The sequence below is a fragment of the Micrasema longulum genome, unplaced genomic scaffold (genome assembly GCF_059751315.1).
Source record: "Micrasema longulum isolate JH-2025_06_02 unplaced genomic scaffold, ASM5975131v1 h1tg000309l, whole genome shotgun sequence".
Taxonomy (NCBI): Eukaryota; Metazoa; Arthropoda; class Insecta; order Trichoptera; family Brachycentridae; genus Micrasema; species Micrasema longulum.
In genome coordinates this window covers 100,561-123,271 of record NW_028277513.1, presented here as the reverse complement: position 1 = coordinate 123,271, position 22,711 = coordinate 100,561, and the positions used below count along the sequence as shown (strand labels likewise).

Here is a 22,711-nt window from a genome sequence, read left to right as displayed (position 1 = left end):
GTAAGCAAAAGCAGTAACCGTTAGACCACAAGTTGGGATTGAAAGGAAGTTGAATTTTCTTACCCGAGTTGCAGGCTGACGACAGGAAGACTACACTGGATCTGAAGGAGGGAATTCTTTATGGAGTAGTGAACGAATTCAGCCATTTCTGCTGCATCACCGGGTATCACAAGCTCTTCAGTTTCATCTGAATAACAGATTAATCACTTATGATCATCATTTTCTTACCCACACCCAGTGGTGCATAGGGCACAGAATAAGTTCATGAATATGTAAAAGAGTGCAATTTTGAATGAATGAATGCTCTCTGCCTACCCCTATGGGGAAACGGCGTGATGGCTAGTCGTTGTTATATACACATACATATGTGGTAGTGTTTTTTTTATTAATATTAGTTTCAAACAGTTCATTATAACCCCACTGGCTATAAAACTAATAATACATATATATAATAAAATAATACATATCTATAAAACTACAAAACTGTTGAGGAATATTAAAGAAATCCATATTATTATTATTTTTTAATATATTTCTCTTAATTTCATTGCAATTGCATTGACGCTTTATTTATTAGTTAACTGTATTATATATTATTGTTATCAAAAACATTTTTCACTTTGTGGTATGACATTTTACACTTATTTGTTTATAAATTTGTATAAACCACTTTTTTATTTTTTTTAATTACACTTCGACCGGTTTTGAGGTTACTACCTCATCGTCAGGAATTTAACTAACTTATAATTACACGCGTTGCTATTTATATAATAAAATATTGTATGAAAGAGATAGAAAATTGAAAGAAAGAGAGAGAAAGAAGATAAAATAAATCATAACGGGAATAGTTATTTTTTCCCAAATTTCTATATTGGAAAAACTTCACGTAAATTTAAAGTTAGAATCAAAGAACATATAAGATGTCTGAGTAATAATAATTTTTCAGAATTCGCAAATCATCTTATATCCGAAAACCATGAATTTAATCAAGAAACGTGTGTAGAAATTTTGCATGTCAATAAAAATGGTTTTCGTTTAGATAATTTATAACGATTAGTAATTAGTAAAGCCATTAATCAAAAACTTCAAATAATAAATAATCAATTAAATTTAACTTCGAGTCCTCTTTTAAAACTATTCCCGTTATGATTTATTTTATCCTCTTTCTCTCTCTTTCTTTCAATTTTCTATCTCTTTCATACAATATTTTATTATATAAATAGCAACGCGTGTAATTATACGTTAGTTAAATTCCTGACGATGAGGTAGTAACCTCGAAACCGGTCGAAGTGTAATTAAAAAAAATAAAAAAATAAGTGGTTTATACAAATTTATAAACAAATAAGTGTAAACTGTATTATATTTAAGACCTTGTATATTTATTATAATTAATGATTCTATTTTTATTTTATTGTAAATAAAACATTGTGTACAAAAATAAAAAAATATATATCTTCATTGGCATAATGAAGCGCTATTAAAAACTCTATTATAAAGTATAATTTAAATAAACTCAATATTTATGCAAATGATCGTTGATTGTTGACATAAAACTATGTCAAATTAATCATTAAGATAGAAGGATATGTAATGTAACTGGATACTTTGTTATTAATGCGCATTTTCTCTTTTTCTGTATTTATGTAAATGATCAAGACTATTTTTATTGTTTATTATTATTTAAAAATTATATTTAATGCAAATACTACTCTGTAATGAAAACACAAAGAAAAAAAGGTCGAAGGCCGTGTAACATTACCAATTAAAATATGTTTCCTTTCATCATACATTTAAACGTATAGTAGTTGCTTATTTAAAGCTAATATAACAAAAAAAAAAAAAAATAGAGGTGGAACTGCACTCAAAATTTTATTTTTTCTTTAAACACTAATATATGATATAATTTAATTAGTTATAAGAAATTTACTCTGTATTTTGTAACAAAACCTTGTATATGTAAGCAGGGTGATTAAAAATGAAAGAATTAATAAAGAAACTTAAAAAAATTAAAAAAAACCCCACTGGCTGAGAAATCTGTCTCCTGTAATATTAAGATTAACGACATAAATCCTTTTAGATCCAGCCACGGATGTAATGATTGTTTAGTTTGGTGGATATACCCTCGTCTTCTTTCCCGTGTGGAGTGTCGCTCTCGTGCACCATCTTCTTGTGGCTGAAGGGGCCCGGGGGCGCTGCGAGCTGGTCCGCCAGCATGGCCGCGGACTGCCCCATGGTGCCCCCCTGCGCCCAGGAGTCCGCCATCCCCGTCTGCAGCTGGTCCACGCCCGCGCTGGTCACAGTCACCCTGGAGCCGATCCGAACACCGGACAAAGTTGATTAAACATTTTTTAAATTACTACCCAACATAACCTGGGCAGAACCCTTCCGTCTTACAATCGGAGACCGGAACATTTTCGTCTGGATAAGTTGGAAGTTAGGAGACAGATTGTAAATAACGTTGTAGTTTTTAAGTATTAGCTACTAAAAGCATGTGTCGTATCAGTAAATTGATTTCACATTTTTGGGCAAATACTATGGAGAAGGCGTGTAGTTGGATTAACATGTTACAGTAGGGCCAATTTAATAGGTCACATTTGACATTTGTCGGTTTTAGCTTCATAGTGGTGACCTGCTTAAAAACATCGATTTAAGCGAATGAATCGATTCGGACTTTAAACATAATATATGTACATTTAATTCAGTTACTATGAAAAATTACTTTTAAGTACTGTAATTTTATATTTAAAATCATAAGTCGAATCTCTGTCCCATTATAATTTTCTATCGTAAATTTAAGGAACAAAATAAGATAAGTACATAGTTTAACCAAATTATCAACATTCGATTTTTCTGGGTAACATCCCTAGTGTTTAAAAAGAAAAAGGGTTCACTGATGCAACATTGTAACGACATTTAGAACGGAAAAAGTTTATTATTTATTTATTTTATTTATTAAATCATGCAAATTTTTTTTTTTACTTCCAGGAGTTACAACAAACTCATTTTGGGACAGAAAAATATTTACATATAGGTATGTTAACAATAATAATATAGCAACAAATAGTTATAAAGTAACAAGTAATATTATGTACATAAAAACTGAAATAAGATAGCAAGCAAATATATGATACAAATCATACATCCGCTTGCCATCCTTTAAACAATCCATAATAAAAATAAAAAATAAAATGTTTATATTTACATATTGCAAGAAAGAAATATTTAAGGGAAAAAAGAACTCAAAACTAAATTTCACCCTCCACGTACCTCAAGTAGTAATTTTTTTAATGAATACAGTTATTTATTGACGTTCTAGCCGTGGTAGCCTGTTGTGCTCACTACAAGCAAGGTATAGCAGAGACCTTAGACCATACCTTGTCGTGCGTGATCCAGGTACGTGAATATTTTGACGCTGTCGCGTATTATACTGATGGACGTCACGATTAAAGGTATAGCCAATATTAGTCAGAGAGTCTTTATTCACACCTTGAAGCACCGTTTTTGCAATCTCATAATACGGTGTGACCAAAAATGGGAGAATGTCAGTAAGTTTGTAAATGTCTAGAATGATTTATTAGTAAAGGTAAATCGTAAAATTACCTTCTTTTGTCATTATTACTATAAATATGTAATCGTATTTGAAGAAAGTTAAGCAATTGTGCAGTTCTAAATTCGAAAAGATAAATAATATTTTATTACAAGGTTATGTTGTTGAATTTTGATGAAGTGTCAAATGTGACCTATTAAATTGGCCCTACTATAGTCTTATTAATGACCTGATGAAGAGATGGGTACGTCTCAAAACCAAAAAACATAGAGAAGTTGATAAGTTGTTTTAAACAATTATTTGGTAGACATAAAAATTTTTAAGTATTTTTAGGCATTGTCTAAAAATGAGGAACTTCCGCCCTACGGGATATTGGATACAAAAAACTATATCTAGCGCATGGTAAAAATTAGAGCACAACATTGTAGGGCAAAGTTTCTTGAAAATGTACGAAAAAAAAAAACATTTTTAATAAAAACACATTACTTTGATTGACGTCACTGGTTCATATGAACCAACCAATGATATAAGAGCGTGAAGGATATCTGGTTGGCTTGCCGTGTAAACGAACCAATCGGAAGAACTAACAGAGAACAAACTCTGATGTCACATGCGTAGTTATTTCAGAAATACAAAACCTAAAAAAATCATAACGGTGATAATAACGATATATTAAAAAAAAAGAAAAAAGTTTTTGGCTAATTTTAATAGTCTATTAACAAATAAAATAATAAAAGAAAGACACTGAATTTCCTCATTCTGCTGATGATCTCACCCACATCAATAAAGGTTTTGGGTTTTTTTAGTTTACATATGTCAATAGATGGAAGAGTTGCGAAGAGGCTGAATGGCGAAAGCTTCACAGTGTGTTGAGCGGCCACATAAACCAGCCAATGGTAGGTTATAAGCCTCGCGATTGCCTAGAATTCCATATCTTCTCATCAAAAATGTTTTCCCTCTCTGTTGCAACAAATTCCAATTCGATTAGTTTTGTAATTTTTCGTCTCTCCCTAAATTTTATAAATTAGTATCAGCAGTAAACAAATATCTTACATGGGCCAGTCGGGTGTAATATCCCCCGAAGTACTTTCACTGCCTTCAGCCGTTCCCAGGTGAATCTCGTTTTCACCCTCGCTCTCCTGAAAATAGCAAAAAGATGAACAGTCAAATTATGAATGTTAAATTAAATTAAAAAAAGACGATTTTTCAATCTAGCAATTGCGCCAACCACTATTCTGGGAGGCGAACTTATCTCGATTGGATTTCCTTTTAGTAGGCTAGCACATAAAAATCATTATTGCTAAACTTTACGCAACCTATCCTAACCTAACCTAACCTAACTTCACATTCTTTCAGTGCCTCGTCGGGTCTCCCCGACGTTGGCGATCACTGCAGAGAAAGCATTTCTGTACCACAATACTGTTATATTCCGCAGCCAGGACTGCTTACTGATGTAGCGATTCCTGGGAAAATATGACCAGAGTGGTTTCCCGTTGCCTTCTCCGATGAAATTTTCTGTCGGGGTTACCTTCCCTTAGCTGGTTGGTTCTGGTTTGGAGGCGCCAGAAACTCGCCTTTCATCCTCTCGCTATCTGCTGCCCAGGGTTCGCCACGTGGACGCTTGCGAGTTGGACTAGTCAGTGGTGTTGCCGGTGAAATGCAACTGGGCGTTCGCGGCATTTTAAAGAATCACACGTTCCAGTAAGATGTGACTCACAGCTACCCTACTGACAGTTTGAACCTTCACATAACAAAATAAATTTAAAAATAAAATTATTATTATTGTTGTATTCAAATTAAAGAGGCTAAGCGACGTTTTTCCCTTTCGTTAAACAGTCATTCAAAAAAAGGCCTATCCATTCAGTCGAATGCCGGCATTTAATGAACAGCCTAGCTGCTCAGTTGAGCTATTTGGCGGCGACAAATATACCGTTGACAGAGTGTCCAAACCAGCACACCCCTTTTCTTAATTTTGTGGATAACGTTTGTCTCAGCTTTGCATTTTGCGCCGATCTCGACACTTATATTATTAGTAGATACTCAATGTTCGAGTTACCGAGTAGCAGAGACGGAGCCGACGACAGCGCAGCTCGTAGGAGGCGGCCTGCACGCGGAAGGAGGCCTCCGCCAGATGGGCGAGCAGCAGGTCCCGGCGCACCTGACGCTGCCACCACGCCGCCCGGGCCATGTCGTGAGGGGGGCGCAGGTCCGCCACGGGAAACCTAACCAAAACATGATAATTTTGTCATTTGATTCATCGAAAAGACAGTGCTCATTTTTTCATTTATTTAAAACTTCAAGTACAAAAAAAATGCGCCTTTGCTGGGCTTATTGCTAAAGGCAATATCTTCCAGCCTACTAAAGAACGGACTGGTCTAAAGAAAAATTAAGTAAAACACGCGTACAGCAAGACCTCAATGCACTCCAATGCAAATTATGGTCATTATTAAAATGGGATAATAATGTAAATGCAATGAGACTACTTGCATTTGCCTGCCTCAACCCCAGCCCGAGCAGTGACCCCTCAAAACTACTCAGTTGGTTCAGCCCCATCCTATATTACCGATTTGTAATGTTTACTTAACTTTTTCTGTGCTGCCGGGTATTGCTTTGGCAGTTCCCAGTAGACCGCAAAATTTAAATCATGTTTTAGAAACCCATATTATGTCAAAAAACATTCATGAAAACTTACTAAATAATTTCATTTAAGACGCCGTTGCCTCAGAAAATTTCAATTAAAATTTTCACAAAATGTCAGGGTTATCACTTGCCATATACATTTATATTCTACATCATCATATTCACGGTGTGATGAAAAATGTAGGTGCCTCATAATGAGGGGTATCCGAATCACCCCCGTAGGTATATTTTACTATTTTTGCGTAGTTTTCGAGTTATGAATTTTTCAATGGGTTTTTGAAATTTTCAACTGGATCAGTTTTTAATTTTTGGAAAGTTTTATCAGGATTTTTTTTTGAAACTCATTTTTTAAAAATTATACATTCATGCATAAAAATCAGGTTGTGGTCCCGTGGCTAGTGTTGCGGACTCACGGATCAGAGGTTCGAGGTTCGAACCCCACTCTACCCCAACTTGATTTTCATTTTCTGATAGTGAGTTATTTACAACTCGTTGAAAATGCCCCCAAAATCGAAATATTTGGGTAAATAATAAGAACGCAAATATTTCCTTTATAAAAAATAAAAAATAATTAGCTTCGTAACATTAATGGAATCTACAAAAGTATTGACCGAAAATGCAGAATTTAAGTTCGAGCGAGTCAGACTTGAACTTTCAACTTAAAATAAAAAATCTAAATCTTAATAGGCTAGTATTCGCTGAAATCAGCCTTCAAAAATACTGAGGTGGAAAATTCCTAAGGGTAATTATGATGGAAAGTGTGGAAACTAACGAAAAATAATTGTTAGAGATAAAATGGCAACACGAGTAGCAGTGGAAAAATGAATGAGGAATTTTCCACCTTTGAAGGCTGATTTCAGCGAAAGATCAGCAATGAATAATATAAAATGCACTTTCTTCTATCACAAATAAAGGAAATAAACAATAAAATCGTGGCAAAATAATAAAATAAAAGCATCAGATATTACATCAAACTAAGTTTGACAAAAAATTATACGCATTACTAAAGGGGACTCCCAAACTTAAGTGTCAACCCTGCATTATCTAGACGCGTGTCAAACATCAAACATGGCTCTCATTTGAACAGCTCACACTGTCATGTCAAAATTTTTAATAATTCCTCGTGTCCTAGTGTTTCATCAAGGTTCTAACAGATGTCTCAAAGTGTACGAAATCTAAAATTATTCGGAAAACTTAACCTCCATGCGTAAAGCGTGAACAAAGGCACGTATCTCTACCTGCTATTTTTGTATGGCCGGCCACCCGAGCACAGAAACAGGGAGCATGTTAACGCGCTTATGAAACTTAACCAGTTAATATACCCTTCTCATAATAGTCACTGCTTGCACCCGCTTACGACCCGTCATCAGTTGGCTTAAGTGATCATATCCATCTCAAGACAAAATCATTCATATTTCAAATAAAATCGTACATAATAAAGGTCTTAAAATTGCAAGCCATATGACGCTTGCGGGATAGGCAAATTGTTTAATGTACCTTAATCTGACGCACACTCGAGGGGAGAGTATCTTCAGCTGGCAGCTGGAGTCCCCTTTGTCCTGGCCGCCGGGAGGCGGGGTCAGTCCCTCCAGGGGGGAGGGGACCCGCGGACAGAGGAGAGGAGGATTGAGTAGCGCACACAGCCGGTCCATTATGGATATGTCAACTTCCACAGTACAGGGCTCTAAGTTGACACTGGAATAAGACAGAAATCAATTTTGTAAAAATCAATGTTTGATACAAATCAGCGGTGAATTTTTCGATAAGCATCTATAAATGAGTACATAGGAACATCATCGTCTGCGTCAATCTCTTCACTGCTGAGGGTTGTGACCATCATCCCTCTTTGTCTGCAACGTGTTATGGATAGTTGTCCTCCACCTCTCCGGACACACCGCTGTCCGCATCGATCCAACCACCGGCAGCCTTGATTTGGTCAGTCCATCAAATGGGGGATCTTCTTCTACAACTACTTTCTTCGAACCTTCCCACGAACATGAATTTTTTAAGACTGCTCCCGTCTCGTCTAGCGATGTGTCCGAAAAACTGGAAGACACGCTTTAAACAGATGGAGAATAGTCCGTCATCTAATTTCAGATCTTTTAAAATTCATATTTGTCCTTCTCGCGGTCCATAGACATGAACATACTGGATCGTATTAATTTGATAATTGAAGTATGGTGCACGCACTTAAAATTAGAATACTTCCTAACTCGACACAAATCCTATGGGGTTGGAACGAAATGTGTTTTTTTAAGAAATTACCATTAAATATATTTTTGTATTAATTTTGGGAGATATTTCAGATATTTACTGTGATATTTCATATTATATCTAGGTTATAATGAAGCAAAAATCGTACACTTAGCATTATTCTCTCTTACCTGATTTCTGTCTTAGGATTAACATATTTCCTCTCCCCAGAGACACGAACAGCCCTCTGCGTAGTTTTGAAATGCAACTTAAGATCAGGAGTTTTACTGAGTGTGTACGCAAAGCCGGCTTCGTAGTCATCTGACTCTTCACGTTTCCTTTGATCTGTAAATTTGTTATGGTAAAATCAATAAATGCATTGTGCTGAAAAACTAGAGTTGGAAAGAAACCATAAATTTTAGAAGGTACGGAAGTAAGTAAATGCATTTAAAAAATTAAAAAAACCATCTGGCTGTTCATTCTCCTCTAGACAGAGAGGAAAGAATGGCATATGACTCTGCATACAGATAAAATATCCTCTACATTTTTCCATTTTCTATGCACGTACGCTGATTATTCCAACTTTTGGCACGTCCATCCATCTTCAAATGTTTGGCAGATTTGGTTGTCTTTTGCCATTGCATTTCAAGCATCCAGCCTACTTTTATCCTTGTTAAATATATTTGTACATATTCAAATAAAGATCTGGTCTGAAAGGATTTTTAGCGAGACTTAAATCAAGACTTAAAATTTATTTCTAAATTCAGTGAAATTTTATCTTCCACAGGGTAATTCTGTACTAACCCAGTGCTGTAAACGCGAGGAGCGGAATAGTCTGGACTCCCGACCCCGAGGAATCACGGAGGCACTCTTCCAGTCGCAGCTGGGACATGGTGAGGTATCCCGTCAGGCACGACCCCGAGCTAGTGCTGCGCTCGCTAGCCTCGAGCACAAGAGGAGCCCCGATAAGCCTAAAAATGTTGCATGTTTGTATTAGTTTCTAATGGCAAGCGACTAATGTCAATTTATCAATGTGTGAAATAGTTATCGTGACAAATGTGTGTTTTCGATATTTATTATTGATTTGGGATATAAGTTTTGCGTTTTACTAATATGTAGGAATGTCTGGCGTCCATAGAGTTGGATTACCACTTAACAATTGGATTTTATGTAAAAAGAAATTCTCTTTCCGGTTTTTACAAAACAGTTCAAAAATCGTGGTGAGCGGCGGGGGAAGGGGTGGCTGCTATAATGTCATGAAAATAACCAATTGTTTAAGATATTTAAAATTGGTAGAATTACTAATGAATTCGGTAGATTGCTCCCAAAATCAAACCCAAATCAAGCAGGATAAAAAAGGAGAGCATGGGCTCGACAGTATACATAAAACTACAGTATTTGAAGCACAAGGATTAGTGACCTTATTAATAGCCAGTGTAGAAATGACATATTTGATCCATCATTTAATGCGGGGCTTGTAGTTACCTCAAATGGTTGAAGGTGACGGCTTCGCCAAATAGTTTACTGGTCGCTTCCAAGTCTCTGGAGAGGGCGGACAGACCTAACTTGGAGAAAAATTCCTCGGATACGGTTTTCATCTGCTTCACACTAGAGGCTGCCAGACATTCTCCATTCGCAGAAGCAGACAGAGTCAGGATATCCTAGAAATAATAATATGCGTATCTTAAAGCAGGTAGCAACATATTATCTGTACCTCAGAGGCAGACGGATGCAAATCCAAATGTCAAATGTTATACAAAAGCCTAAAGAATCTACTTCACCCAAGTAATTCCTAGAAATGTATAGAATTAATTTGTATTTTCAGTATCTTTATACATTAGTTCATTCATTATAAGACTTACATTTCTTCAAAATCAATGGACATGATCATAAACTGGATACAAAAATCGAAATGTCATTTCATAAAATTCTGGATTTGTATCCGTCTGCCTCTGAGGTACAGATATTATGTTGCTACCTGCATTGTAGGAGATAGTATTTATCATGAATCAATGGAACAATTAACACAATGTATGTTTTTTAAGAGTTAAATATCTATATATTATCTAAAAATACAATGCATACCTCATGTAGAAGAATGCAAGCAAATGAAGCAATACGAATGTGGAGTTGCGATACTTCTGCTGATGGATCCCCTTCTGCAGTTTGAGAAGCTAAAAAAATAATCACATTGTTAAAATAGATCACATTTCAAATATTTTAAAATATGGGTGCAAGATGTTGATTTAAAATTTTACACTTTGCCTAGAATAAAGATTACTCTTTTAAAGCTTTAAATAAAATAAAATTCTGGGAGAAATAATGCGTTTAAGGAATAAAAAAGCTTTAAATGCGGAACTAGTTTTAATTACTAAATGCATTCTGTCAGTAAAGCCTCGATATGTAACGTAAAAGCAAACACAATATCTCGAATAAGAGAAAATTTTCTTCCGTATGACGTAAAACCATTTTGAATGATCTTTGCCATTTTATTTTACTTCTGGTGATTATTTTTAAATTTGTAAAAAAACTGTCACAATTTATGTTAACACCTAATATAAGAATAGAAATTTTTCGATTTTTTTTAAATATCATTTTATATTAATCCCTCCTGCATGAGATGCATCAATTAAATCCCAACACAAATTTACGGGGTCATAACTGTAAGCTCGATCGCCCCAAATTTCCACCTCTTATTCTTATTTTTAGAGGTGGGGGTCAGTGCTATTCAAGCTCCTGACGTCACGGGTCTCCGTGAATAGTTCTCGCCCTCCAAGCCCAGATCCGTAAAGTATCGGGCTATTAGGTAGGGGGCGAGCTCTTTAACATCCTCAGGTTTAAACAGCGGTCCCCCGAGGATGAGGCTCCTTTTATGATGTAAAGCATCATATTCCCATAGAATGTGTATAGGTGTTTCCTTATCTGCACTGCAGAACCTACCTCTACAAGATTCGGAAAGGTTTATTCTAGCAAGGTGTTTGTTCAATCTGCAGTGCCCCAATTCCACCTCAATCCCAAGAAAAACTTCCTTTCCAGCAGGGTAGTTTCAGACTGGAATAAATTGGCAAATCTAGTTGTCCATTCCATTTCGGTCAACCAGTACAAACACCGTTTGGATGCTTTTTTGAAGGAAGAAGAACTCGGACAAAAAGCAGTACACGAGATATAGGCGCATCAGCAAAGGCTGCCTGCCGATAACAGATAATAATAATAATAATAACTAACTGTTACCTGCGGCTTCACTCGCATGATATTAGGGAGAAATTAGTTAAGTAATTAATTACAGTCGAACTTGGTTATTACGAGGAAGATGGGACCACTTGAATTTGATCGTTATAAGCGTTACTTGTTATACCAGAGAAAGGTTTTTTTATACAATCGCTATTGCACATTATCACCTAAGTAAATATATATGTTTACATATAATTCATACAGATTTTTTTAACCGGGGTTTAGGTTTTAACTGATCTGGTCTAGAACTCATTTGATAACCCACTTGTAATGTTTATTGTGTACTGAAATAAGCCTAGAACATTAAAAAATCTAAAAAAACCCCCGAAACAAGCATGTCATTCATAAACTACACAAGCAGCTGTAAATTGTAGCAATGTGCCGAACCGGCACTTACTAAGTTCACAATGGTCAGATTTTTAAAAAACCATGTGTGTTCATTTTTCAATATTGCCGGTGAAAAATCCAATTGGGTACTTAGACCCTTACATAGCTATCATAAATATAATCCGATCCCAACGCCCGGCGGTATTTATCCTTTACGTAAGCCAACCGTATAGATTTTATTACTTAGATTCTTATTTCGAGAATTATGTTTTTAACAATTGAAGATATTTTGTATAATTTTTGACAATATTTTTGTTCGGTATGTCCGAGAAGTAGCTCGTTATAACAGTGAATAATTGTATGGAGAAAACCATGAACTAAATTGTCAACCAATGTTTCCTCGTTACATCCGAGATCTCGCTATCTCCGTGATCGTTATAACCGAGTTCGACTGTAGTTTTGTCGATTGTCAATAAGAACTTTCCCAATGAAAGGAAATTCCGGTTACCACGTCCAGTGAGATGAACATTATTTACTAACTAGATAAAATATGCTGAGTAATTAATTATCTTAAATAACCTCTTTTCTTCTTATTAGTGACGGTGGTGGCCAAAGAACCGAGACTGCTGGCGGTGGATCCAACACTGCTACTGAAAGAAGACACCATACTGTCCCACATGTCCGACTTCACTTCCTCGCGGCGCTTCAGGGGAAGAAAGCATTCCTCGTCTTCTGATTCACTGTCATCTATATTAAAACATTACACTTTCTAATTTTGACACCAATTCAATAATTGCACATATTTATTTGTTTACAAAACACAACAGATAATCATAAATAAATACAGGTCAAGAGTACATACAAGGGTGTGTCCAAAAGAAACGTGAATAATATTTATAAAACTTATTTAATTACTTTAAAAATAACTTTAAATAACCTTCAAAGCACTCTCCATTGGAGCTAATGTATTTGTCCAATCTTTTATTCCATTGTCAGAAACATTTTTTCAATTCGTCTTTCGTGGTGCTCGATAGCGGCTCCGTCGTATTTTTTTCACCCCAGAACTGTTGGAAAAACGCTATCCTTTTGTATCTCTTTTCATTAGAGGCAATAAAAAGAAGTCGCAAGTGGCTAGATTGGGTGAATAGGGGGGGTGGGACACAGCGGTCATACATTTTTTGGTAAAAAATTGGCCCATAGACAGGGCTACGTGACAGCGAATTAGGTAGCCACCCGCCTCACCTCTAAATCTTCACTAAAAACCGCTGCCCTGAACTCCAAGTCACTCTAGATGGCGACCATCTTTTTTTCTAGGGTAATAAGGTACTATCTGTCAAAATGAGTGCATTGCGTTTACCCGTGAGTACTTATAAAATATTTGAGTGAACTTCAGTGAAAATTTTAATTGTCTATTAGGTTTTAAGTAAGTTAAGGTTTATAAAATCCATTGCGTCGTCGTGCGCAAATGTTTAAGACCAAGTGTCTAGTTCAATCCGCCATCCCATAGAGCCTGCTAGCGAGAAAAAGTTCTAACAGTGAGGTTGAGAACCCCAGTATAAGTTGAGTGCTTGTATTCATTTTGTATTAGGAGTTTTTTGCAGATTATAAAAATCGAAAAACCAGCAACCTATTATTCGAGCGCCTGAGTGGTGCGCCTTGTATTTATAATAAAAGCTACCTTTGTTAGTATTGGTCCAGCCGTGTGCCCTCGCTAGTCCCCGGTGCCTCCCTCCGGCCCCCGCCAGCCCCCCCTGCAGCTGCGCCTCCACGCGCTCGTAGTCCGCCGGCCGCATGGGCTTGCACTCCATGCCCGGGTGACGCGATGGCACATTACTAAAACACAACAAGCAGTAATCAAAATTTTTAAGACTAACCCATTCTCAAAAGAAAAGTTCGTTTTTAGTTTGACAGTGGCTTCTGGCTGGTTTTTTTGTTTTTGAGCGAATTCCTGTAGTGTCAAATTATATTGAAGGCAAGTTATTAATACATCTCACGAAAATTAAACTAATTAGATTGAATAAACATAACACAGCATTAGAAATAACCAATGTTTAAACATATATAAATATACTGAAAAACAAATTAATAATGTCTCTAGTATATTTAATACAAATTAATTTTTTTATGAACAGCAATTCATTCATGTTGAATGGGTGAAATGTTTTTTTTTTTACATTCCCCAAAAAAACTACACGGTTTACATTAGATATTTTGCATTGTATGTTCACATCCGGTTCTTTTTACTTATAAAAATAAATATTTGAGATTTGATTACTTATCCAAGGAGGTATTTCAATTCAGAACATTTTTGAAAACTCATAAATAATGAAAAATGTGAATCAAGTTGGGGTAGTCGGATTTTAGCTTCGAACTTTTGATCTGTTGAGTCCACAACACTACCACGGAACTACGTTCCGGGTTATAGGGTTTTTCAGAATAAATCAAATTACGTAAACATTATAATAATTATTATCACCTGCTATCTTCTAAATGTGGAGAAGCCAGTCCTTCAGCTAACTCCAGAAGGACATGAAACTGCCGAGGGCTGAGGAAAGCGGTGAAGGATCCTAACGTGAGTTGGAAGTCCACTTTGGGTCCGGTCGCTTCAGAAGACTGCTTCATGCGAACCCTCACCTCCTGCCGTCCCGAGACGCGCGCAAACACTATCGGCTCTGGCTCCAGTGACAAATTTCTAGATATGTTCGTCTGGTCTGCGGGATCCGTCGACCGTCCGAAGTTATCAGGTCTTGCTCTATCGTTCAAGCTGCTATACATTGTATTACATGATTCATATAGGCTTTGGACATTCAGATTGTCGATGTTACTTCGCTGCAAGTCTTCCATCACCTCTTCCTTGTAATGCGACGGTTCGGCTATGATGGAGCGAGCGAAGGTTCGAGCTTTCGATGGAAATTCGTCAGTATGGAAAGTTACCCCTTCGAATGCTATTTTCTTTGTGGTAAAAGTAGAAACAATATACGTTTTGGAATTATCGGAGTTTAGCAGTTCCGAAGGAGGATCTGATCCTGCCTCATCTAAATAGTCGATACTGAAAATTGATAAAAACAAATTGATTAATCAGAAATGAATAACCGCGTAATATTTTTGGCTGTAATTAAAAGATTTACATACTTCTTAATATGAATCTCCAGTGCAACTCCAGTATGGCTATCCTTGGGAACATGTTCCATTCTGATTTTTGTGTCAGAGAATCTTACTTTCACTCGACAGAGAACTAAAAAAACAAATGAGCAATGAGTATGTTACATATCATTCATTCATCAATTTTTTTGTACATATCGGCAGCTTAGCAGCTATCTGCTTTCTATTGATTAACTTCTAACTTATAATCACAGTCTGCATTATGTGATTGATGATGATGATGAATCAGCCAATAAAGTAATGCAGACTACAATTGTCAAATAAATAAATATTCAAAATACTCTTAAAAGCTTTATTATTATGCTTAAATCAATTTTAACAAATCTTATCCATTTTTAAACTTATTGAGACTAATGAGGAAGTTCAGTGTCTTTTTTTAATTTTTTTATTTGTTAATAGACTATTAAACTAAGCCAAAAAATATATTTTTTTACATATCGTATTATCAGCGCTATAATTTTTTTTAGTTTTGTATTTCTGAAATAACTCCGTCAGAGGTTGTTCACTGTTCGTTCTTCCCATTGGTCCGTTTATGGTGAGCTAACCATAACGGATATCCTTCACAGCTGTCACATCATTGGTTGGTTCATATGAACCAGTCACGTCAATCAAAGGTGTGCGTTTTTATTAAAATAGTTTTTATAAATTTTTTCATACATTTTCAAGATATTTTGCTTTACGATTTAATGCTCTAATTTTTACCGAGCGCAAGAAAAAAAAATTGTATCCAATTTCCCGTAGGGCTGAAATTTCTTGCTGAGACCAGCTCTTGTGGCAGCTTATTCCAACCATCAACAACCCTATTGCTCGGGAATTGTTACCGTAAAACTAAAGTAATCATACGGTTGCAGGAGATATCGTATTTTTATAAAAAACAGTCAGCAGCAAGTGTCCCAGTATGTTAGTCAAATAAGATTTACTTCAAACCATCAACTATGATCCAATCGGAAGTGATATATTCCAAAAACCAAGAAAGTTATGATATGCATCCATATGAGTGCATCCTATCATAATTAAGAAAATAAAATAAATGAAATTAGATTTGAAGTAATTTACTAGAATCTATAGTCTGGGCGAAGAGTTCAATCCCTTCTACGGGCTGCGGGGGAGCTGGGCCCCCTTCCTGCCCCCCCTCTGGGACCCCCTCCTGCTGCAGACACTCTGCCGCTAGTTGCATGGATGACGTCATGGAAGACCACATGGACTCCAGCATGGAGGTGGCTGGAAAAACACGCAATTTATTTACATACCAGATACAGAGGAAAATTGGAAATCTACCGTTCTTTTAAATGAGCTTTTGATGAAGAACATATTTATTTATTTACTAACGCCCAAAGGCCTTTTACATAAACAGACGTTAAAAAATGTTCAAATATAAAAACATAATTTAAAAATGAAAAAAAAACAAATAAAAATACTAGGTACCTGGATATTTATTACTATTTAAAAAATTAAAACTAAATATATTTATATGTGTATATTTTTATTAAACTTTTTGCACGTAATGTTTTTTGTACATTGGCGGGCTTATTGCCAAATGGCAATTTCTTCCAACCAACCAATAAAATAAAAGTTTTATTTTTATAAATTAAAATTCAACACATTCAATAGAAAATAAAGATTAAAAAACCAAACATATTTGTTTATAAATTACCTTAAATCAATACTATTACTCAATGCGAAAAAGGAAAAAAGAGGAAAGAGGAAAGAAGGAGAGATTCAGGAAGAGAAATGAGATGTTTCTTCAGACGTATACCAGGTAATTAAATAATATACTGGGTAATATCTAGATGAAAATTTGTATTGTTTATCTATTTTAATCACATCATGGAAAATGCAAACAATCCCAAGCAATTTTTCAACAAAAAATAATACTTCATTTTTTATTTTACCAATTTATTAGGTGAATTAGGTTAGATTAGCAAGTTTACAAATGATCACTGATTTAAGCCATGTACGAGTAAACACACTGATCTTCAGTAAACAGCAATTTGCTAATATGCTGGAACCTCATTTTACGCGGTTTCCAAATTTTGATCTGATTTTGAACAATTAAAGCGAAATAGAAACATGTAGGGAAACGATTATAGTTCTTTTACGCAGTGCATATTATGTTATTTTAGAGCATTAACAGTTAATATTAAAAAAAATATATATATATATATATATATTCTTATGTTTTTGTTGTAAATTTCAAATAATAATAATAATCATAGTTTATTAACAAAAATAACAATTACTTTATCTACTACATACACACGTAGGTAATAGATTTATCTGAATCATGTCAAGTCTGCCCAACTAGGTATAACCTGTTTTAAGGCAGACATTTTTATGCAAAAGTAAACATTAACATTACTACCTACTAGTTAATTTACTATACAGTTATACAATATTAATTTATTATTTGAGAATGTATTTCAAGTAAATTTTCCGATTTTTCTCGACATAAACCTAGTAACCATTTTTTTACAAATTTATTCAATTGAATCCGGGTCATGGTTTCGCAATGTTTGGATAACATATTGAATATTTTGGGGCCCAGAAACCTGAAATTTCTTTGCCCGAATTCAATAAAAATATATTTTGAAACCTGGTTTTATTCTTTTTAATTATTGTATTTATTTTAGAAATAATACCTGCTATTTTCCAAAGGAACAGAGAATTAAAAAAAGTATCACTGTTTTAGTAACAGTTTTTCAGACATTTCTGAAAATGGCGGTTTCTAAGTCTCCCACTGCATGGAATATTGTAATTTGTCTAGCTACTGTCCGTGGTTAATAGGTCCTGTCGGATAAACAAATTTTGTAGTCACTTTCAAACAGCAAGTAAAGTTTTCAAAAAGTCTTCTGATCATTTCGACGAATCGAATCCAATGAAATACACGCATACTTCTGGATTATTTGTAATAATACAAATAAGATGCCAAAGCCATTAGATTACAGAATGCTTCTTGAGACAGCTTTTTTGTTTGGAAATGATACAAATTACTTCGTATGTGGGCACCGTCAAGGAGACTTTGGTCCTCAGGTGCATTATGTGGTGGGCAAGCTGTGATTATCTTTTGAAATGATACAATGGAAGTAAGGCGAGTTACCTGGCTGAGTTCTCTGCCTGGGCTGTACCGTGACCGTGAGGCCAGTAACCTGAACAAAGGAGTCATCCTTCAGCAGGTTGGCCCAAGGTATGGAAACGTCAACTCTCTGCAGAAACCCATCTACAAATTCTAGCGGCCATCCTTGTGTCTCCCCCAATTCATTTAATGCCTGGAACCACAAGATGATATATATGTACCAAAAGAAGGAAAGAAACTAATGATATTAGCAGTCCAGGAACATATATTGCTATATTATAGCAAATTTGGGGAATTGATCGGCTTCTGTAGTGTAGTAGAATGTGTTGTAATAGAATTTAAGATATTTAGGATTCGACTCAACAAGTATGTCTTTATTTATTTATTTGACGGACTTATGCAGTCCATTCTAACGATGGTAAATACAATCTTATAATTAATACAGGCACTAATAAAATAAAATACAACTAAATAAAATTAAAGCTAGGACAAAAAAAAAAATTACTACCTCAAGACAAGATCCGGTTTATCTTAGTGAATTTTTAAAACTATAAAGACTTACACCAAAATGTCCAGATCTTGTCTCGAGTTTACAATACGACACAATCGGGACATTGGTGCATGCAAGCCATAGTTTGTGCTGTGTTGATCGAGGAACAGCACATTATTATTTCGCAACCGGCGGATCGGAACATTGAATGCCACCTGTTCCAGTAACGATGGTACATCAATTAAGCCATTCAGCAAATTAAACATAAATATGGAGTCAATGTTATTTCTATGTTTTTGTAGACTTAAGATTTTTAACATTGACTCCATTTCTCCGTAAGTGTAGTCTCCCCTCTCAAGGCCAATCATCCATGCTACTTTTCTTAGTAAACGATGTTGCTCCGATTCAATATGATTTATCTGGCCTACATAGAAAGGAGACCAGATCACGGATGCATATTCTAAAAGAGGACGAACAAGTGAGTAATATAATGTTTTAACCGTGAACATATTAGTAAAGTCACTAGATGTCCTGCAAACAAAACCCAAGAGTTTTAGTGACTTGTAAATCATAGTATCAATATGTTCTTTAAAAGCAAGTTTACAGTCCATGATAACTCCGAGGTCCTTAATAGACTTGACTACATATAAATTAATATTTTCTATTTTGTAATCAAAGGAGATAGGTTTTTTCATTCTATAAAAATACATTTTTTAAATTTTAATTCTAGGTAGCTGGCTTTGCACCACATATTAAAAGAATCAATATCTGACTGAAGCAGCAAACAATCATTTGAATTTTGAATAATTTTATTGTCGTCCGCAAAGAGCCACAAACGAGTAAAGGAGAATATAAATATTTATAAATGCGTTTTATTTTTAATCTGAGTTGAATAAAAAATAAAATAAAAATCAGATGTTGAAATGTGAGTTTTCGACTAAAATTTTGTTTTACATATTTGTAGATTTTTATATGGAAAAAATTGCAGTTAATAGTTTTTAAAAACATAAAATTATCATGATCAATATTATTAGTAGTAAAAAACGTAGAAGAAATACGCATACAGAATATAATTCTTGCGTAATATATTGTGAAGGGGTGAATCAATAAAAAATAATCGAAACAATAGAAGGAAATGAAAACAATATGCATATTATTAAACCTCGCAGTCAAGGCTGACATCGCTGACTGTTCCCGTCCCATTGTATAGGTCCACACTCAGCTGATCCAATGTCAACTTTTCCTCCAGAAATTGTCCCAAGTATCGTTGCAATAAATATCTACAGGCACGTTTTTTAATGTTCTCCGACCAAGGAACGTACCAAGGCATTTTAGAGCATGAATTCTAAATGGTAATTACGCCGCAAAATCCGAATAATCACAAAGAAATGTTACAAAAGCACGTTTCACGAACATCGTTGTGTCAGGTTGTGTTGATTTGATTTGTTTTTGTACCAAAGTGAAGTAAACAGACCTTTGTTCTGTATAATGAAATGACGTGCTGTCATATGTCTGTTTCATTTTTTCTCTAGAGTATCTGACATTTGTGAATTGGCGTCGGTGTAATATAAGATTTTAATATTTGAAATTCAAATAAAAATTCATAAAAATACTTATATCCTAAAATAATCGATGAAATGATTTCATAATAGAAAAAATAAGCAAGTTTATTTTGCGATAATTTGTTGTAAGTGAGTACTGCTTCTATATTATTTTATAATGTGCTATTTATAGTCTATGACATTACGTTCAAGCAATTAATTTGTCTGTGGTAAAATTAAGCATGGCGTGATGATAGCAGCCGTCTATTTGCTGATGTATTTTATTTTTGAGATTTCTGAAACCAGCCGGAATTCTTTAGTTTCTAAGAAATTGTATCGCACGATTCGATGTCTTCAAAATGGAAAATCGGTAAAACTCACGTACTTCGAATAGCTAACTCTTTTTGCTAATTTTTTTTGGCGAAGTTGTTTCTTCACTTTCATTGTTTTAATTTTTAGGAATGCCAGAAAACAGACCAGAGTTTTTGGCAATGACACAACAGACAGTCACGAAAGATCCATAGTCCACATCGACATCGACTGCTTCTACGCTCAGGTGGAGATGGTAAGGAATCCCGAATTGAGGTCGCGACCCCTGGGCATACAGCAGAAGAATATCATAGTTACGAGCAATTACGAAGCGAGGGCTTTCGGGATCCAAAAGTTAATGCCCGTGGCCGAGGGACTCAAGCTCTGTCCCGGGCTGGTCCTCGTCAGGGGAGAGGACCTGCAACCCTATCGCAAGATGTCGGGGGACATCTTTTCCATATTGCAATCTTACGGGTGCCCCGTGGAGAAGCTCGGGATGGACGAAAACTTCATCGACGTCACAGATATCGTCAACGCCAAGGTGGCTGAAGGGGTCGCGCAGGACCCCGCGGGGCACGTGTACGGGGGGGCGGAGGAGGAGGGCGAGGAGGCGTGTCTCTGCGGCTGCCGCGAGCGGTTGGCGGCGGCCTCCCACCTGGCGGCCGACATGCGCGCGCGCCTGCGCCAGCGGCTCCGCATCACGAGCTGCGCCGGGGTGGCGCACAATAAGCTCCTGGCCAAGCTGGCCACGCCGCTGCACAAGCCCGACCGGCAGACGCTGGTGCCCTCCGGGCGCGCCGCGGCGCTGCTGGCCTCGCTGGGGCCCGCGCGCGCTATCCCCGGAGTGGGCGCCAAGACGGCCGAGGCCCTCGCCAAACTGGGACTGCACAGCGTGGTGCAGCTGCAGGCCGCCGAGCCGCGTCTGCTGCGGGACACCTTCAGCGCGGACGTAGCCGCCCGCCTGCGGGGGCTCAGCCTGGGGGTGGACCGCTCCGAGGTCAAGACCAGCGGCCCCCCGGGGTCCGTGGGGCTGGAGGACAGCTTCCGCGCGCTCAGCGTAGAGAGCGAGGTGCGGGACAAGTTCGGGGTGTTACTCCGCCGCCTGCTCGCGTTGGTGGGTGGCGAACGCCGCCTGCCCGGGGGGCTGCGCGTCACGCTGCGCCAGCACGCTCCCCCGCGGACGCCCGCGCGCGCCTCCCGCCACGCTAACCTGCCCCCCTCGCTACTGCGGAGGGACCCCGCCCTCGGCACGCTCAAGGTGACCCCGGAGGCCCGCGACAAGCTGATGGAGCTGGTGATGCGCCTGTTCCGCAAGATGGTGGACCTGGACAAGCCCTTCCACCTCACGCTGCTGGGGCTCGCATTCACCAAGTTCAGGGAAGTAACCGCCGGGAAGAGCTCCGTGGCGGGGTACCTGATGAACGACGTGGCTGTGCAGACGGTGATGGACTTGGAGCACGTTGCGGACGGCGGCTCTCCGGCCATGGAGTGCGACGGGGGCGCCGCGGGAGGGGGCGGCGCGGCGAGTCCCGCGGAGGCCGAGCCGCGGCCCAAGAAGGTGCGGCAGGAGCGGGGCGTGGGGGAGCTGCGCCTGTCGCACCTGCGGCTCAGTGCGCCCCCGCCCGAGGTCGACCCGGAGGTGTTCGGTGAGCTGCCGGAGGAGGTGCGCGAGGAGCTGCGGGCCTCGTGGGGCCTGGCGCCCCCGCCGCCGCCCTCCCCCCCGCCTAAGCCTAACTCCATAAGGCGATACTTCATTCCCAATAAACAGTGATGTACAGGTACTATGTGATCAAATAAGGATAGGCTTAAGATAGTGTTATAAGTTAGCCTCAGGCTGACGCGTGATGACTTTATTTTTATAAGAGATTTTCCAACATCGGGTGGTAGCCTTTTTTTAATAATATATGTATTTTGTCATTTTTTTAAAAATCTCTTTTATTTACCCTTCATTTCAGTCCTACTTCGCATTCAATCAAAATAACATGCACGGTGCTGGTTGATGTTCATGTTACTTTTACTCACTCCTGATTTATTCATTCACGAGCTGAACCCGGCAATGCTTTGCTATTGCTAGGTTTGAGTTCTCGCTAAATAGATTAAATGAGCACAATCGAAAGTTTCATATCAATTATTGTATTTAGTCCGAATTAGATATGTACGTATACATTATTAATTTTGTATTTCGGTTTAGATAAATT

At 37.3% G+C, this 22,711-nt stretch overlaps 2 protein-coding genes across 2 annotated transcripts in view; one reads left to right on the top strand and one right to left on the bottom strand.

The window, feature by feature from the left end:
- Positions 1-20,109, bottom strand: part of Atg2 (Autophagy-related 2) — a 49,683-nt gene extending 29,574 nt beyond the window's left edge. Inside the window, exons 1-16 of the mRNA XM_088224771.1 lie at positions 19,826-20,109; positions 18,198-18,366; positions 16,157-16,321; positions 15,071-15,173; positions 14,415-14,987; positions 13,617-13,771; positions 12,518-12,685; positions 10,466-10,554; positions 9,866-10,041; positions 9,185-9,351; positions 8,572-8,725; positions 7,685-7,882; positions 5,604-5,769; positions 4,601-4,686; positions 2,121-2,305; positions 64-187 (exon numbers count right to left, since the gene is read on the bottom strand). Of these exons, the coding sequence (XP_088080897.1) occupies positions 64-187; positions 2,121-2,305; positions 4,601-4,686; positions 5,604-5,769; positions 7,685-7,882; positions 8,572-8,725; positions 9,185-9,351; positions 9,866-10,041; positions 10,466-10,554; positions 12,518-12,685; positions 13,617-13,771; positions 14,415-14,987; positions 15,071-15,173; positions 16,157-16,321; positions 18,198-18,366; positions 19,826-19,993 (2,846 nt within the window). The 5' untranslated portion in view covers positions 19,994-20,109. The remainder of the gene's footprint in view (positions 1-63; positions 188-2,120; positions 2,306-4,600; positions 4,687-5,603; positions 5,770-7,684; positions 7,883-8,571; positions 8,726-9,184; positions 9,352-9,865; positions 10,042-10,465; positions 10,555-12,517; positions 12,686-13,616; positions 13,772-14,414; positions 14,988-15,070; positions 15,174-16,156; positions 16,322-18,197; positions 18,367-19,825) is intronic.
- A 318-nt stretch (positions 20,110-20,427) lies between these two features.
- PolI (DNA polymerase iota) lies at positions 20,428-22,442 on the top strand. Its single transcript, XM_088224813.1, has 2 exons — positions 20,428-20,574; positions 20,664-22,442. Exons 1-2 carry the CDS (start codon positions 20,564-20,566, stop codon positions 22,282-22,284), a joined length of 1,632 nt encoding a protein of 543 aa, XP_088080939.1. The 5' UTR covers positions 20,428-20,563; the 3' UTR covers positions 22,285-22,442.
- The last annotated feature ends 269 nt before the right edge of the window (positions 22,443-22,711 follow it).